The following is a 17,467-nucleotide window of genomic DNA, read 5'->3' on the forward strand; positions in this document are numbered from 1 at the left end:
CAGGAAGCACGAGGTGCATTGTTTACATGAAATTGATTTTTTATTTTAGTACAAGACGAAATCTAGACGTAAAATATTATTAATCTGTGTTCAAGATGTATGTAATTACTTTAATTGAATAAATAAGGAATAGCTTTTGGCATGTAAAATGCCATTACTTCATAATGTGCAGAAAAATTCAGAAAGCTCGCAACACAAAGCTAAACAAGCTCCAAAACTTTGCAGGTAATTGACGTAATTCAAGAACTACATACAGTTAAATGAACTTTACATTTTCACGACTAGATTCTTCATTTATGTGGTTATGATATTAAAGATGTGTATACATATTCTCTTCAGGCCTGTGTTTTAACATAACCTACAAATTATGATACAAGAATGTTACAATACTAAAAAAAATATATTTATTTTTGTACAGAAGATTTATACTTTCATGTTTGATTGTAGACTGTATTAATGAATTTAATAGGACTGCAATATTTTATGTAAGGATTTATTCACAGTTCTTGTTTTATAATTTTGTATTATGGGAGTGTACTCTTAATCTTTTATTTGGCAATTTCTAGACTGATAACTTTACTGGCTCTTAAGGGAGTTTTCATATCTTTCTTTACACTATTTAGGTTTTAGCCAAATATATTGTAGCTGATATGTTACATATGAGTTTCAGATCCTTGTAATTCTTTTAAAGTCTCGTAATGATGTCTTTCAAAGAAAAGGTGAAGTGTAAAAAGTGTAAGGAGTTAAAATGTCCCCCTGTTTTAAACAGTTTGTACCGGTTGCTTGCTTAGTTATTTGCGTGTTTTGTTTTTGTTGAAACAGTTTAATTTCCAGTAATATTACAGTTGTGACAACTCTTTGTTTCACATTCTGTGAAAACAATATTCTGACCAGTGGTAGAGAGAATAAAAGCAAGATGAGCTGTAGTATGTTTTTTCTAAACAAAAATAACTATAAAATTATATTTCACTTAAAACTTCTGTATATATTGTAACGATAATATAATTCAAATCTGGAATTAAATAGTGATGTTGTATAAAGACTATATGTCAGTAACATATATCTTCAATTATTGGATCTGTTTGACCTTTTCCATGACATTTAGTTTCCTATCCTGCACTCACTGTGTTTTAGTACATTTTACACACCAGGGTATACTTAAAATTACTAGTTCCACTTTGTTAAATGTGGGAAAAAAGATGTGATATTTTTCAAGGTATTTCTTCCACATGCATGGAATCTGTTTATTTAAATTGTTATTTTTTATCTTTCAGCCCAGTACCGCCAATCTGAATTTTCCTATCCATCTGTAATATGGTGAAAAGAATGGAGTAATGTAAAACACGAAAGGGGCTCTGATGGGGCCCATTTAGAACATGACATCAGTCCACAGTAATGGCAGAAAACAGAAGAAGGGTGTTGGAGAAGATGATGATACAGACAATACAGATTTCAGTCCCACACGGTTTTTAACTGTTACGTATAATGAAAATACAGATGAAATTTCAGCCTGTGAAAGTGTGTCATCTGCCATCAAAGATGTCTGTACCATGCGTGAGGATGTGCATTACAGCATGCTGGAAGACAGTCATCAGAGAAGTAAAAATAAACCGCGGGGAATGTGTCAGCATTTGGCTACACCTGCAACATCAGTGCAACCAACACATGGCAAGAAAAGCAAGAACAAACACCATTTGAATTTAGAACAAGCTCACTACTGTTGCACATGTTGCAACAGATTCTTTACTCAGAAGCAGTCGCTGCGACGTCACATGAAACTGCACACTACCAACATCAGTAGAAGAATGAGTGAGGCATTAGACAAAAAATCAGAACAAAAGAAGGAAGTGCAGAGATATGGAGGCTTTGAGAAAGTTCCATATTTTTGTGAGACTTGTGGCATGGATTGTAAGCATAAAGCAGGTTACATACAACATCAAAATATCCACAAGAGAAAAGAAAAGAAATTGCTCTCATGTCACATATGTAGAAAGGAATTTAGATTTAATTCATTGCTGCTTCACCATGTGGAAAGCCACAAGCCCAAATCTAAAATGAGAAAGTCGTTATCTTGTCATACTTGTGGGAAGAAGTATAGTAAAACTGGCAGCTTAACAAAACACGAGCTTCAGCATGAGGGGAAGGGAAGTTTCCGCTGTCGTCCTTGCGGCAAAGTGTTTAGTACCACAACTGAGCGGACAAAACACCGTAATGAGAAACATGAGAAACCTTGGAAATGTCCAACATGCAGTCACATGTTTGCCACCAAACAGAAGCTGGATTCCCATGTGCAGTGGCATGAAAGCAAGGAGACAGAAGTGTTTGTTTGTAGTGTGTGTGGTAAAGAATTCAGACTGAAAGTAAATCTCAAGGTTCACGTAGAGAGTCGATGCGGTACAGACCCACAGCACGTGTGTAATGTTTGTGGGAAGGCTTTTATGACACGTGGAACACTTGTTACACATTCGTTGCTCCACACGGGTGAGAAAACATTCCTCTGTCGTTTCTGTGGTAAGAACTTCCGTCTCAAAGTGGAGATGCAGAGACATGAAAGGTCTCACACGGGAGAAAAACCGTTTGTTTGTAAAGTGTGTAATAAAGCTTTTGCTCACAGGGAAAGCCTCGTTACACATAACACTCTTCATACAGGGATACGCCCTTACATGTGTGAAGCTTGTGGCTCCACCTTCTCATGTATCGGGAATCTCATCAAACACAGAAAAACTCACCGTAACAGATGTGCTCTAGTCACTCCTGTCGTGACATCCAGTAAAGCAAGGGTAAAATCAACTGCTAATCACTTAAAAGTGTGTGTAAAGAATCTTCCAAAAACAAGTCCATCTGTCGAACAGTTAATGAATCATGTAATGTCAGAAGGACGGATACCTAATAACAACGAAGAGGCTTCTGTCGTCCTGGGTGGTTCTTACAGCTACAGAAATTCAAATTATGATGGGAATCATGACTGGACCTCACCTGTCTTCAGTAGTAGGGATCATGAAATAACTGAGCAAACTGCAGTAACAAATGATAGGTTACATTCAATTGCTGATCTTCACCTTAGTAGTATGGAACAAAATGCTAAAAGGTACAGTCTTCTTCTTACAATAAGACTCATTAATATAGTTCAGGTTAGTCTCGTTATATAGAGGGCTTGCATTCCTGGAAATGCATACAGTGGAAAATGCTTTGAATGAACAAATTTACATTTACATTTATTTTCATTTCATTGATCCAATCACAGAAAAATATCCACATTGTGACATAAGTGAAATTAATGATCACAGAAATCTTTACTGTCATCACAACTTATAAATATTATTTTTATTTGCCTGTAAATGCATAACTCTAGTTACCACATACCATTACATCTTATTTCATTCAGATGTTTGAATTCTTTTTTATCCATGTTTATGAAAAGTTAGCATAACAGTTTGTATGAATAACATTTTATGAATGCATGTGTTTTTATTTTAAATGAAGAATTGGATGGATTCAACACTTAGAACATATGTTCATCCCTCCATCGTAACATCATAGTGATCTTGTTATGGCACAGAGCCCCTGAAACGGGTAATTATTCTGAATAAAAGTTGGTATATACTGGCAGAAAGAATTAATAAGTAATAATAACACTTGGGATTGCTGAGTGTATGGACTTCGTTGTCTGGTATTCTGAAAGAAAATATTTCTGATGTGAAAACGTGGGAAGGCACCTACTTGGATTCAGTTTCAGAATACTAGACAAAGACAAAGTCTAGAAACTCAGCAATCCGAAATATAATAATGTACCACCATCATCATGACTGTTCAGACAGAATAAACTGATAGTAGTATTTCATGTTTTCTGTTATAGTACTCAATATTATTGGGGTAGCGGGCTGCATCCTGATGCCGTCCAGCCATTTGGAATATGCAGTGCAATTTGTAAGGACTCAACAAGAAGTCTTCCATATCCTTGCTCTACTGATGGGTTACTCGTTAGTAACAACGAAAAACATACAGTTGGTAACTTCTTCCAGAAGTTAGACAATCATAGGCTTCAAAGTTACGGTATAGAGAAACATCCTCATGACCACAGAGTTCAGAATGCAGGTAATGAAAAGTGTTCCTATGGTCAAAAGATGGCAGTTGACCCTTACCAACAGAGTAACTTTAAATCACTAGATCATGTTACTCAGAGTACAGTAACCACTCAAAGGGAGCCAGATTCTGGCTCTGACAGTCCTGCTTCAAAAACAGCTGCTTTGATCAATGGATTGGAGAACCGCAGTGTATGTGATTACATACCCACTGAAAGTGATGATTTTGTGGCCAATCACACCACAGGAGAAAACTTGGTTGGGAACATGAAATCTGAAGATGCGTATAATAATAAACACAGTAATGATCTCTGTGATGCAGTTCATGAAACAGATGAACTATCAACTGCTGCATCACCTGCTACAAACAATTCAGACAGTGAATTATCAGAGCATGAAGAAATAGGTATCTTTGCTTCGAAAGTACAAGTAGATTGTAATAATACTATAAGAAAAGAAAGTGAGGTACATATGGGTAAAAGTGAATATGATGATGTAAAACCAGTATTTGAATCTGAAGTAGTCGTTTCATTCAAGAAGATGCCTCGTGAACGGAAACAAAAATATCCTGCAAGATGTGATATTAAAAGTGAAGAATCAAAACCAACTTCAATTTCTAAAACTACAAGTGATCATGAAGATCAGTTTTCATGTGTTCTATGTGGTTTGGGTTTTGCTCAAGAACAGTTGTTAACTGAACATACACAGTCTCATTGTGATAGCAGTAATGAAATAGACACAGTCATTTGTCAGAAAACAGGTCCTGCCTCAGAGGACGATGAGCCATTAGATAGACGCTTGGAACGTCATTTAAAGAAAGTGGAAATTCTTCATTCAGAACCAGTGCCAAGAAAGTTTCTCTGTCAGTATTGCAATAAATATTTTGAATTTGTGTCACAATTAAATCGCCACAGGAAATGTCATTCATCAGACGAAAAAGAAGCAACTCCATGCCGTCACTGTGGTAAAAAGTATACACACAGAGCCTGTTTAATAAAACACGAATCGCAACACACAGGCACTGGCGCCTTTAAGTGCAAACAGTGTGATGATGGTTTCAATTCAAAACAAGAATATCGATCTCATCGTGCAAAGCAACATGGAAAGCAGTGGAGCTGTTCAGAATGTCACCGCTCTTTCTCAAACTCAAGTAATCTAAAAAATCATTATAATAATAAACATCTTGGTCATGAGGCAAAATCTTATGCATGTAATATTTGTGGCAAGCTGTTCAAACAGAAAGGGAACCTCAAAGTTCACGTGGACAGTCGGTGTGGGTCAGAACCAAGACATGTGTGTAGCGTCTGTGGCAAAGCATTTATGAGCGGTGGTTCTCTTGGTACCCACTCGCTACTCCACACGGGTGAGAAAACATTCCTCTGTCGTTTCTGTGGTAAGAACTTCCGTCTCAAAGTGGAGATGCAGAGACATGAAAGGTCTCACACGGGAGAAAAACCGTTTGTTTGTAAAGTGTGTAATAAAGCTTTTGCTCACAGGGAAAGCCTCGTTACACATAACACTCTTCATACAGGGATACGCCCTTACATGTGTGAAGCTTGTGGCTCCACCTTCTCATGTATCGGGAATCTCATCAAACACAGGCAGACCCATAATAGAAGATGTGATATTGCAAGACAATGATATGGTTCTGAGGTGTAGTTTGGTATGTTTCTTGTTGAAACAGTCTGCTTTAATGTACATAGACGATTAAGTCCCACTGATGGCAGCTCCTTGTCTGCCACTGACATATGATCAGCAAAGTCATACTCAATAGCCAGCCGCACATTCAGTTTTCATGTAAGATTTAGCTGGTCTTTCAAATATATAATTTTATTTTCATAAGTTTTGATACTAGGTGTAATACAAGAGGGATCGAATCACTTTCCTTTTCAACTGCAATGTCAGCATTGTTAGTACATTTTTCATCCTATCAGAAAAGTGGGATAATTAACAGACTGGTGTGAAAGATCCATATGTAGAATTTTATGAATAGTGTTCCTAACAGTACCCAAACTTTTAAAAAAAGGAGGTGGAAATATTTTACACTTTTGGAGTATACATATTCCTCAAGACACATTCTTCACAATTTTATGTATGCCATTGATAATGTTATGTGTCTGCTGGAGATGATGTTAACTGCACATTAATCATCTAGGTTTCATACTCAAAATCCAACACTTCGGAAACTGGTTGCTCTTCCATTTGCAGGGAAGTGTGGGAACTTAATTTAGGGCTTTGTTAGGAGAAGCCTCTCCCAGTCACCAGTCCAAATCTATTTACTGTTCCAGAGGCAATGAGCAGTACAGATACTGTACACTTCTTCAACCACATCAAAGCAGTATTAACAAACCTTATATAGCACTGTAATTGAGTCTCGTGTAAAAGTGAAGTTATGTACGATCGAAACAAATCAAAATTAAATGTACCCACAAATTTGATATATAAAATCCCATTAATAAGTGTCATAAAAATCTGTGTTCAAAGTCGAAACTTTCAGACATTAGTGTAATTTTATGATGCTTGTTTAGGTAGCATATATTCATTTTTAAAGAAATTGCTTGTCGGTGTAAATGTGATGATTATTCAAGGAGTTGATTAACCTTATTAAATATTGCTTATCGCTAGCATTTATGTTAATGATACTGATCAATCTTCTTTGAAATACTCTTAGATACTTGTGTGACGTGAGTCAGTTGTGTTAAGTAAGGTGAGGTCATCTTCCAGCTCACACAGCATTTGTATCAATGTTTTGGAGGTACCTATTTACCACATTAGAAGACTGTACAATTTCAAGTATATGTTATATCTTGAATTTGATCATCAAAGAATTTTGATGAAAAATAAATTTACATTTCACATTTTGTTACAGCAAACCCCCCACTTAAAGCTTCTCTTAAGAGCAGTGTACTTGGACACTGAACCAGGGAAAAACTTATTTAGAGGAATTTTGACATAGAGCTTATCAGTTTTCTCTTCAACATTTCCATTGTTTCCTGTTTAGCAAGAGAAGTTCTTTGACAAACTGAAAGTTTTATGGTAAGAAATTTTTGATGATTGCCTGTTGCTTTTTTTTTTCTTTCTTTCTTTATTTATTTATTTATTTCTTTGGTGTCATGTACAGTTCACACTGACATGGCAAACAGTGCCGCATGACATGCACACTGTATTGCATAACAAAATGAAATGTACATGTTTTGCTATTCAGTATTGCTGTCTGCAATGTTATTTTGTTGGGTTTTAAATGTGTCTTCTTCAGAACATGAAGATCTTTCTCAGACAGCCCCAGACAATCCAGAAATTATTTTATCACATCATGTAGTTGCTCATGACCAATACTGATACAGTCAGTATACGATTCATAACGGCAAACAAAATTATTACCAATACATTATGAAAACCTTGATGTGGTGCAGTGTCATCTGATGATTAACTGTCCAATAACATGAATAACACGATTTCCTTCTGCCTGGGTGGATCACATCTCAAACAGCTGTTAAATGATTTCAAGGTTTACAGTCGAATGAATTCTTGAAACACCACAACAGCCTTATCCCATCCACACAGGAATCAAGGGTGAGATGAAAACCACACTGTCAGTTTCAGTATTGGAATTTGCTCTGTGCACTTGAGATCAGCTACAAGCACAACAAAAATGTCATTGGTAATTATGTGAGCAAGTGAAATGCTGGTGGCCCCGCCATAGCTCAAGCAGACAGTCACTGGCTTCCCACCGTGGTGGCCCAGGTTCGATCCTGGGTCTGGTTAAGTGGACCTTGTGGTGGACAAAGTGGCTCTGGAGCAGGTTTTCTCCAAGTACTTCGGTTTCCCCTGCCAATCTTCATTCCACCAATTACTCTACAATCACCCTTACCTATCATCTGGGGCTGGTACAATAGGCCAGAAGTGGCCGCAGTACAAGGGACTTAGTCCCACCCCACTAGCATTAAAACACAAGTGAAATGCCTGCCTCATATTTTATAATTAAGTAACTGTGTGTCAATGTTATATATTAGTTGTGTACATGATGTTTGTGTGTGAAAATAATGTACATAATTATTCACTTATTTTTATAGTATTTTATTTTTTCAGTTAATATAAAAATCAATGTAAACTTGTCATGAAAACTTTCTTTTTGATTTCTTCTTAGATATTTATTAAAGACTGGCAGTAGCAACACAGCAGACATCTACATCACGAAGTAGCTTCACTTACAGCTCCCTTAATGTGAAAATGTACTGAAGGACAGACAAAATTGGTGAATATTACACCTTAACTTAAGTCTGTCTTTAGTAGGAATGTCTCACCATTTCCTGAAGCTCTTTCTCCCTCCCTCTGTCTCTGCGACTGACCGATGAATTTCCCAGCAGATAGAAACGCAAAGGTTTGGATGCCCATTCACTACCAACTGAATCAATCCCGATTCGGTGTGATGTCACAATATCACATGGATCAGATGACTCATCTTCCTGTATCCACATTCCATCCCATGTCGTCAAGTCCTGTTCGTTACAAGATGATTTAGTAATACTGAAACTCGTGCACAGTTTCGCTGGACCATTACACAAGTCTTGGGCTCTCAGCTCTTTCTGTGATGACGGAGACTTTCTTCCTTTCTGTCTCTGCAGCTGCATGCATTCCAGTCCTTCCAGGGGTTCCAGTGCCCGCAACAGAACAGCTGCCCCTGCACCTGAAACGCATCTAATGGAATGAAATTATCTTTATATAAACACCTCATGAGTATAATGTGCGTATTTCTCTACATGTCTGTCCATGTCATAGCATTCAACTCCTAAACCCTTGCTTATATCGGTTTTTGTGAATACTGCCACTATTCTCTCGAGTTCAGTACCTTAGTATAATAAATTTGTCTTTCCAGAACTTTTTTTTGCTTGTGAATTCAGTGAAACTGATTTCAAAATGCCCCCTCAAGGACTGTATGTGTGAGAATGGACCACAGTGAAATATGGACAGTGTGACCAAACAATGTTGACAAATGCAACAATCTCATGTTGAAATTTGAATAGGTTTTACCCTAGTTATAAAGTAGTTACCAGTATATAGAACTGTGTAACAGACAGGCAAACAGTGACTGCACCACTTGTGATACCAAGGCATTTAGTTAATTAAAAAACTAACCTCCTCCTTCATAACAAAACTTGGACACAATGTATGAACTAAGTGCATTATGACAAAGATTTGCACGAACCTTTACTAGATATGTTGAAGCAGTGATACATGCCATATGTTATATACACATAGATTGTCCCTGGCTTCATGTACATAGGTTTACTCCTTTCTGTGATCCGTCCATTATATGAATGAGAAGCTTTGTCTTCACCTCCAAGGTAACATTCCGTTTCCACAATGCGGCCTTTAATAAATGTTCCATCATTTAATCTTCTCACAAGGACTTTACCCAGGAGTCTCTTGGCCAGATCTTCACAAGGCACATCATAGAAACTGTTTCTTAGCCTGTCAAACCCACAGACAGGTGTTCTGATGCCATTATATGAAGACTGCAGAATGTCATCAGCATCTAACATGTTGCTAAGCTTTGCTCTTTTCTGAACTGGCTTCCTGCATGCATGCTGCTGTGTATCACAACCTGTCACACTTTTACTGCTGTCACGTAAACCTTGCCACATCATTCTGGCTGTCACAGATGATCTATTTAAAAATAATCACTTTTAACAGTTGTCTTCTGCATTTATATGGAAGATTCCATGCAACTTATGGGTAGTGACTGTGGCAGCACTGCTTATTTCCTTACTGACAGCCTAGCACAGAAAGACAATGCAGTGAATCCCGCATTCATGTTCTTCGGGGAGTAAGTACTAGATCTGAACTCTAGAGGGAACACCTTACATTGAGAAACAATAAATGAGTGGTAATTCCATGGCATATAAACATAATAACAACAACAACGATGTCAGTGGACATGGATAAGTTCAGAGGTAAATATCATTTTGCTCATATGGAAAGAACGTCCCCACGAATTTGTAACATTCAGATACAGCAGTGAATATCAACGTTACATTTCTCTGGGATGTGACACAGTATAATCTGGCAGGTACATACCAACAATTCAGAGGAATTTGCTCGATTAATCTTCAAGGTGTAGATGGAGTTAGCTAGTGCCTCCAAAATGTTTGTATTTATACAAAAAAAAACTATATGGTGGTACATCCCAGGGGATCGTAATTATAATAATGTTTTGCACTATATTAAAATACCATGCATGTGTAAAATCAAATGGGAGATTTTCCCTACTGTCCCCTTTATTCATTAATGATTGGCCTACAAATTAATTTTGGAAAATATCTTGTTTTCGTATATAACCGAAGTACACTGCAAATGATGTCACAGGCTAAAACTTCCTAATACATCCTCTGAAAGCACATGGGCTTACTGTCAATTTGAAAACGTAAAAATTAAAATAGTTACTGAACCGCATAATCAGAGAGGTTAGAATTTCGGTGTGTCATCTCAGTACATATCTGCCAGTCACAAGATAATCATAAAATATACTGTAAGCATCATACAATTCGTTAGAAAGAAGCTTATAAATATTGTACCATGTTCTGCACATAAATTAACAATAGTTTTGCACATTATACATCACTACATAACTGACAGCCATGATAATTCTAACAATAGTCATGTGCACGTTATTAAATCTATTAATTAAACTATTGCGAAAACGTTTAAATGAAAATAATACAGAAGAAAATTGTCATTTATTTACATTACAATTTTTTCGGGTTGCAAGTTGCAAAAAATTATGGAAAAATAAAAACAGATGACAGTGACGGCGCCAAATTCGAAGGCTACAGATGACCACAAACATTCTCAGAGTGAAGTACCAAAAGCAGACGTGTATTTTATTCACGAAAGTAATGCAAGAAATGTAAAACAAAATGAAAACCAGAACTGCTGGATTAACAATGTGAGATCAAACGCAATGCCTCCGATTGAGCATAACAGAATACGAGGTCTCCATTAATTTATCACATTACTGCCTGATAGGGGTGAAATTGTACCACCCCCACCAATGGTATCTCCACCTTATCGTGGTGGTGGGATTTGAGAGCTCCTGAGACCCTGAGAGCTATGCCGGTGGTAGCGTAGTTACTGGTAGGGCCACCCATGCCAGATAGATCAAGGGGTAGGAGCCAGACAGGGAGGAATACCCTGGTCCTCCAGGTTGGGGGTTGGGCATGAGGCCAACAACCTCACACCGTAAAAACTAAATTGTTCAGAAATCCGAGGAAAGAGTAACCGGACGGACCTATTCAGGACAACCTGGAAAATGTTTAAAGGATTCGGGAATTGAATCTTGGAATGTATTATCTCTTTACAGAGCCGGAGCACTAAAAATGCTACTTGAACAACTGGATAGTTGTAAACTAGATATCACTGCTATACAAGAACTGAGGTGGTTGGGTAAAGGAGTCATGGAAAAGAGGGATCATATTGTACCCTATAGCTTCACAAGAAGAGTCACATGTTTGGAACAGGTTTTATTGTTAATAAAAAAGGAAGCATCTTATTTTAGACTTCCAGGCAAAATCTCACAGAACATGTAGGCTACGAATTAAGGGAAAGTTTTTTAACTGTAGCCTTATTTGTGTGCATGCCCCGACTGAAGATAAAAGTGATGAGAAGAAAGACTCCTTTTATGATGAATTGGATGAAATGTATGGCGAATGTCCAAAAGGGGACTGTAAGATAATCACAGGGGACCTGAATACTAAAGTGGGGACTGAGGATGTATATAGATCAGTTATTGGAAAACATAGCCTACATAACAAGTCAAATGATAATGGGATGAGATTAATAAATTTTGCTTCCTCAAGAAACATGGTAGTAGGTAGTACAATGTTTAATCATAAGGATATACATAAATGAACCTGGATATCCCCTGATGGAAATGTGTTTAACCAAACCGATCACATCCTAATAGATGTAAGACATTGTTCAGACTTGATGGATGTCAGAAGCTACAGGGGGGCCAACATTGACTCTGATCATTACTTAATAATATCAAAGATTAGAAGTCGAATATCTAATGCAAGGAAGATACATGGATCCCAGGCTAAGAAATTGAATTGTGTAAAATTGGTTGAACAAGGAGTTGCAACCAGATATACTGGATTAATTGGTGAATGCCTAGCAGGTCTCTCTGATAGTGAGGATGTCAGTGAAGCCTGGGGGGACCTCAGAAATGTTATTATAAATGCTGATGGTGCAGTCTTAGGAAGAATGGAAAGGATAAATTATAAGAATTGGTTTGATGGAGAGTGTGAGCACGTGACAAGTAAAAAAAAAACAGGTATATAAGAGAATGCAGCAAAGGAACCATACTCGAGGGGGCGTGGAAGAATACCGTGAAGCGAGAAGAATAGAAAAAAGATTGCATAAAAAGAAGAAAGGGAATATGATAAACAAGAACTGCTTGAACTGGAGCATTTAAGAAGTTTAAACGAAATTAGAGCATTTTATCAAAAACTAAACAAGAGTCGAAAGGACTTTCAGCCTAGAACAACCTTATGTAGAGATAAAGAAGGCACAATACTGAGTAGCTATGAAGCAGTATTGGAAAGATGGGCGCAATATTTTGAGGAATTATTAAATAGTAACGCCTCTGAACAAGTGGAAGGTATGACCATAGACCTGACTCAAGGAAATTTTGAGGCTGAAGAGTCAGCGCCGACCATAAAAGAAGTAGAACAAACTATCAAAAAATTGAAAAATAATAAAGCTCCAGGAATGGATCTCATCACGGCAGAATTAGTGAAATTTGCAGGCCCAGAATATGCTAAGCACTTACATCAGCTAGTAGTTAAGATATGGATAAATGGAATAATAATAATAATAATAATATCTTTGGACCAGTGGAAGAAAATGGAATATGGAGGAAGAGGTATAACCATGAGCTATACAAACTGTTTAATGAACAGACATTATTGGATTTATAAAGGTGAAAAGGCTTGAATGGGCTGGACACACAATACGTGCCGGCGAGAATAGAACCATCAAGAAAATGCTTAACACTAAACCAGAAGGAAATGGGAAAGTGGGAAGACCAAGATTGAGACGGGAAGAATGTGTGTGGCAGGACATAAGAATTTTGGATGGAAAGAACTGGAGGAATGTAGCATCGAATGGAGAAGAATGGCGAGCAATCCTGAGGAAGGCCAGGGCTCACAAAGGGCTGTCGTGCCAGTGATGATGATAATGAAACTGTACCACGATTCCACAAAATCTTGATGAAAAAACAGTATATGCAATAAGAATGTTGATCGCGATCGGTTCAACTACACGCTGCTAAGACAGAAATAAACGTTCAACAAATATACTTTTAATTATGAACGAATATGGCCGAAATCATACCTGGGGATAAGAAGCTTAATGAATATCTTCAACATGAACTCAGCTAAAGATCGCTTATACTACACATTCCTAGAACTGGAAAGAAAAACAGTAATGACTTTATGTAAATTACTGTTATTTCGCAATGAACATGCACGAATTCATGCACAACAGTGTGAAGCCCAATGTGTAATTCCAATATGAATTTAGACCATAATTCCTTTGTGGGTCATTTTTCGACGCTTTCAGCGTCATATGGTAGCTAGACAGCGTTGTAAAATATTCGGATGGAAGCTATCGTGGACTTTATCTCATTATTTTCCTACAGTGTCTAAGGAAAACCACGGAAGACCTCACACAGCATATAGCTCCACCACTGCCTCCTTCCAAATGTTTTCCAGTCCCTCATTAGTCTGTCGCCTTACCGCTCGACAATACGCAGCCTGCGCGAATGACAGCCCGCGATGGAAGCCTCACATGGCATCTGAATTCCACAACGTTCTGTGCCGCAGTCAGAGAGCTATGTCCACTCCGGATACACGGTTCAGCAAGTAGACGCAGTAACTTCCCGACTGCGTCGCTCCAAGAGACGCCATGCTTCGGGGCTATGTAACAGGTGCACAGAAGCAACACCGAAAGAGGGATTATTAAAATTAATGATCCACTAATTATTCATTATTCCTGAAAGGCAGACTGACAGTTTGTGGTTCGCAGCTCTGAAAAAAAAACTTAAATTGACTAAAGAAAAGGAAAAAAGGGTGTGACATTTTGCCCATTACAATGCTGTACTCGTAATTGAGAGCTCTTAGTGTGTGTGGTACCACTGCTTACCACTGACAGCGCACGTTGTGGACAGCTCGGTTACATGGCAACATTCACGCTGTGAGGATGTGTGCATATGTGCACACTGGCGCAGCTCCACCGACGTGGCGCTGTGTGTACAAGGCGGATTAATTTCTATTCAGCGCCTGTGAACACGGTAACAAGACTTCGAGTCCCGTCCACAAGAACGAACTGTATACGCCATGTTTTCAAACAAAAATTCAATTTATATAAAACGGTCGAACAATTCCTTTCGCTTCTTAAATAAATTTATTTAATCTTCTGAAGCCTGAAATTCACTTGAATGATAGTTGGGAACTCAGTTCCTACCTCACAGAAAACAAAGTACGTGTCCGTTACAAATTATGCTTAGAGGACTCATCCCTGTCCACTGCGAGAATCACAAGGAACACGAATTTGTAGTCTTCTCAAGTTATGAGAGGCGGTACAAGTAGATACCGCTTAATGCGCTCAAATGAAGGGCTCTGGTAAGATTATGCACCAAAGGCTGTATTGTTTACCTGTTAGATCGATCCCCTGTTTGCGGTAATTACCAGAGACACCGTGTGACTCCCTCCAGCCTGTAGAGCTAAGAGAAGCCTAGCAAAACGGATAATTAACATTAATTACCTCACAATGTGTACCTTACTAATTAGCTTTGATCCATGCTGTGTCTGCAGTTCGAGACATATCGACCACAGGGAGCTGTTCACACAGGGAAGAGGCATTCACAATCTCATATCTTCTGGAACTCGTACAAAATGCTAGCGAAGTACCCGTTCTTCGCCCGGGGGTTTCTTAAATTTACTCTCCTTAAAGCGGAAAACAAAATGTAGACTGCTCTAGAGGTAACGTTGTAGACTTGTATTCGAGAGGGACACAGTTCGAACCTCGGCCAGAGCACCGGATGACTTAACTGAGGTCTTGGGTCGTTTCCTCAGTCCCTTCAGGCAAATACCGAGATAACACTTCGATTAGGCCACGACCGCTTCCCTTTAATTCTTTAATCATTCGCTTACTATCCAACGATACACAGTTTCGATACTGAAAGCATCACTGAATCACCCATGTGACGTCACAAGTTGCAGCGGTGCAGCACAGTTGTCACCTCTATGAGCAAAGGTGGAGGAACTACATTCATTTGTACAACCTACCATGGGATCCCATCATACAGCGTTCTTCTTCTCTCCGCCTCCGGTTTGGTTGCTAGGCGACCATAACCGGGTTATAATGCAAAATCGACACATGTCCACCGCTGTTTCCTTGCGTGACAACAGTTTAATTAATGAAACACTGATTATGTGAAGACTCTGCGGTAAGCAATGGATCATGCTTCAGCAAGACTGTCATAATGAGTGCGCCGAATCTCTGCTTCCCAGTACAGTTCATTTAAAGAACGATTTGGGCGAAACCCGGGGCTTTCGCTGCTCTGTAACAGAGAAAGGCCCAGATAGGATCAGTTGGATTCGGCAAGAATTTCTGAAATTGTCAGAACCTCGTAAAATGCCGTTATTTGCAATATTAGAAACTGGGGACAGAAACTGTGGTTACCCTTCGAACCTTCGAGAACTGGCTCCACACTGCAACGACTGGCCTCGGTATTTCATGTAACGTTGACAAGACGAGCCCGAGCGAAGCCAGCTCTCTCCACTGCAACCCCACCCAACCACCCTTTCCCTCATTAATGCTAGCGTTACAAGCCAAAATCGAGACGGCTTCGGTATCCATAGTTACCGCAGGAGCTACTGTGACACTTAGCGGGCCGGTCGCACACTGTGCAGACCTCGCAGTGCTTGAAGGTCGCCAGTACATGGGACAAACTGGCTTCATATAACGCCATGATACTTCGAGCGAAACGGGTGGATGGCCACAAAGGTTTCAGACAACATTTTTCATTTTTTTTTAATTCGCTTAGTGGGGGGTGGAGTCCAGCTGGGTTCACTCGCCACGGCGGCCACTGATTGGCCTATTGTACCTGTCCCGGGTGATTATGATGATGGGGAATTTGGTGGAATCAAGATTGGCAGGGGAAACCGAAGTACTCGGAGAAAATCCGCTCCAGCGCCACTTTGTTCACCACAAATCCCACTTGAGCAGACCTTGGATCGAACCCGGGCCGCCGCGGTGGGAAGCAGCGACTAACCGCTTGAGCTATGGCACGGCCAGATTCAGATATTCCCATCCGATTTAACAGAGAAACTCTTAATTGCGCCCATACAGTGTGTTACGTGTTTCGTATGTTTCTAAAAATAGATATTATTTCCCTAAAAAAATTAACCAATCGGTAGTTGTTACGGAGACGCAGTGTTTCCTGTGAGGTACGGACTGAATTCTTAAATCTCTAGGTGAACGTCAAACTTCAAAGAGATCCTATGAGAGAAATGAGCGACTCGTGTCACTTGAACCCTACAGCACGGGCGATATGAGAAGAGGGAACCGCACCCGGCGTCACGCAACTCGTGTCTGAATCATTCACTTTGGCGTCTTCATAACTGCGTCCTTAACCTTCATCAGCCTGATCCCTCAAAACCAACTGACAGAGGTCACATGATTCATTACGTGGTGTTACGCGAGCAGTGCACACACGTGACCCTCCCCCAATCAATGGACGTCCGAATCGAAATTAGGACAGGCAGAGCTGAAATGGTGAAATGTTTTCATACATTCCAACCGTGTTGATGAAGCTAACGGTCGCTCAGCTAGTCAATAAATTCCCCCCTCTCTGATGGAACCAAAAGTTCATTTGGGGTGCGATGAGTTGAGTACTGAATGTTAAGGGGTTGAAGGGGTGCACATGGCAGGGTGGGGTAGGGCGCTGTGGTCACGTCACACCAAGTCCCGTGTCAATTAGAAGAGACGAGAGAACATACAGTGCGGTAGGACAATCTGAAACCGCTGGGGGTTAATGCTACTGTGCAGATGAGTGAATCCTACTGTTCAGTTAATATACCACCTGTAGCGACCGAAGAGGGGGAAATGGAGTCACAAAGCTTATTTGAGAGTCATTACGTTTCACCTGCCTGATCCAACTTCTAGTTGTTTGAATGCGGGTCCTATAGAACAAGAAACGTGGAGCTCACACGATAACAATTCTGATGCGCTTGTCCCCAAAACCCGCGAGACTTGCGGGTAAAGGCCACTGGGGACAAAATGTGTTTCATTCTTGCATACAACTTTTTCCGAAACATTTC

At 39.3% G+C, this 17,467-nt stretch overlaps 2 protein-coding genes across 6 annotated transcripts; one reads left to right on the forward strand and one right to left on the reverse strand.

The window, feature by feature from the left end:
* Positions 1–5: 5 nt before the first annotated feature.
* LOC111861233 (zinc finger protein 850) lies at positions 6–7,844 on the forward strand. The gene is made up of 3 exons (XM_023845635.2): positions 6–225; positions 1,275–3,088; positions 3,857–7,844. Exons 2-3 carry the CDS (start codon positions 1,377–1,379, stop codon positions 5,721–5,723), a joined length of 3,579 nt encoding a protein of 1,192 aa, XP_023701403.1. The 5' UTR covers positions 6–225; positions 1,275–1,376; the 3' UTR covers positions 5,724–7,844.
* Positions 7,845–7,995: 151 nt separating this feature from the next.
* On the reverse strand, positions 7,996–14,057 carry LOC111861243 (probable DNA-3-methyladenine glycosylase). Of its 5 annotated transcripts, none has more exons than XM_023845656.2 (3): positions 13,880–14,057; positions 9,289–9,749; positions 7,996–8,769 (listed from the first exon to the last, which is right to left on the reverse strand). In XM_023845656.2, exons 1-3 carry the CDS (start codon positions 13,936–13,938, stop codon positions 8,369–8,371), a joined length of 921 nt encoding a protein of 306 aa, XP_023701424.1. In that variant the 5' UTR covers positions 13,939–14,057; the 3' UTR covers positions 7,996–8,368. The 5 variants fall into 5 exon arrangements, with proteins under 5 accessions (XP_023701424.1, XP_033606128.1, XP_023701427.1 ...); XM_033750237.1 differs by lacking the exon at positions 13,880–14,057 and adding an exon at positions 13,476–13,525; XM_023845659.2 differs by lacking the exon at positions 13,880–14,057 and adding an exon at positions 10,658–10,741.
* Positions 14,058–17,467: the final 3,410 nt, after the last annotated feature.

The sequence above is a fragment of the Cryptotermes secundus genome, unplaced genomic scaffold, assembly GCF_002891405.2.
Source record: "Cryptotermes secundus unplaced genomic scaffold, Csec_1.0 scaffold2516, whole genome shotgun sequence".
NCBI classification, from domain to species: domain Eukaryota; kingdom Metazoa; phylum Arthropoda; class Insecta; order Blattodea; family Kalotermitidae; genus Cryptotermes; species Cryptotermes secundus.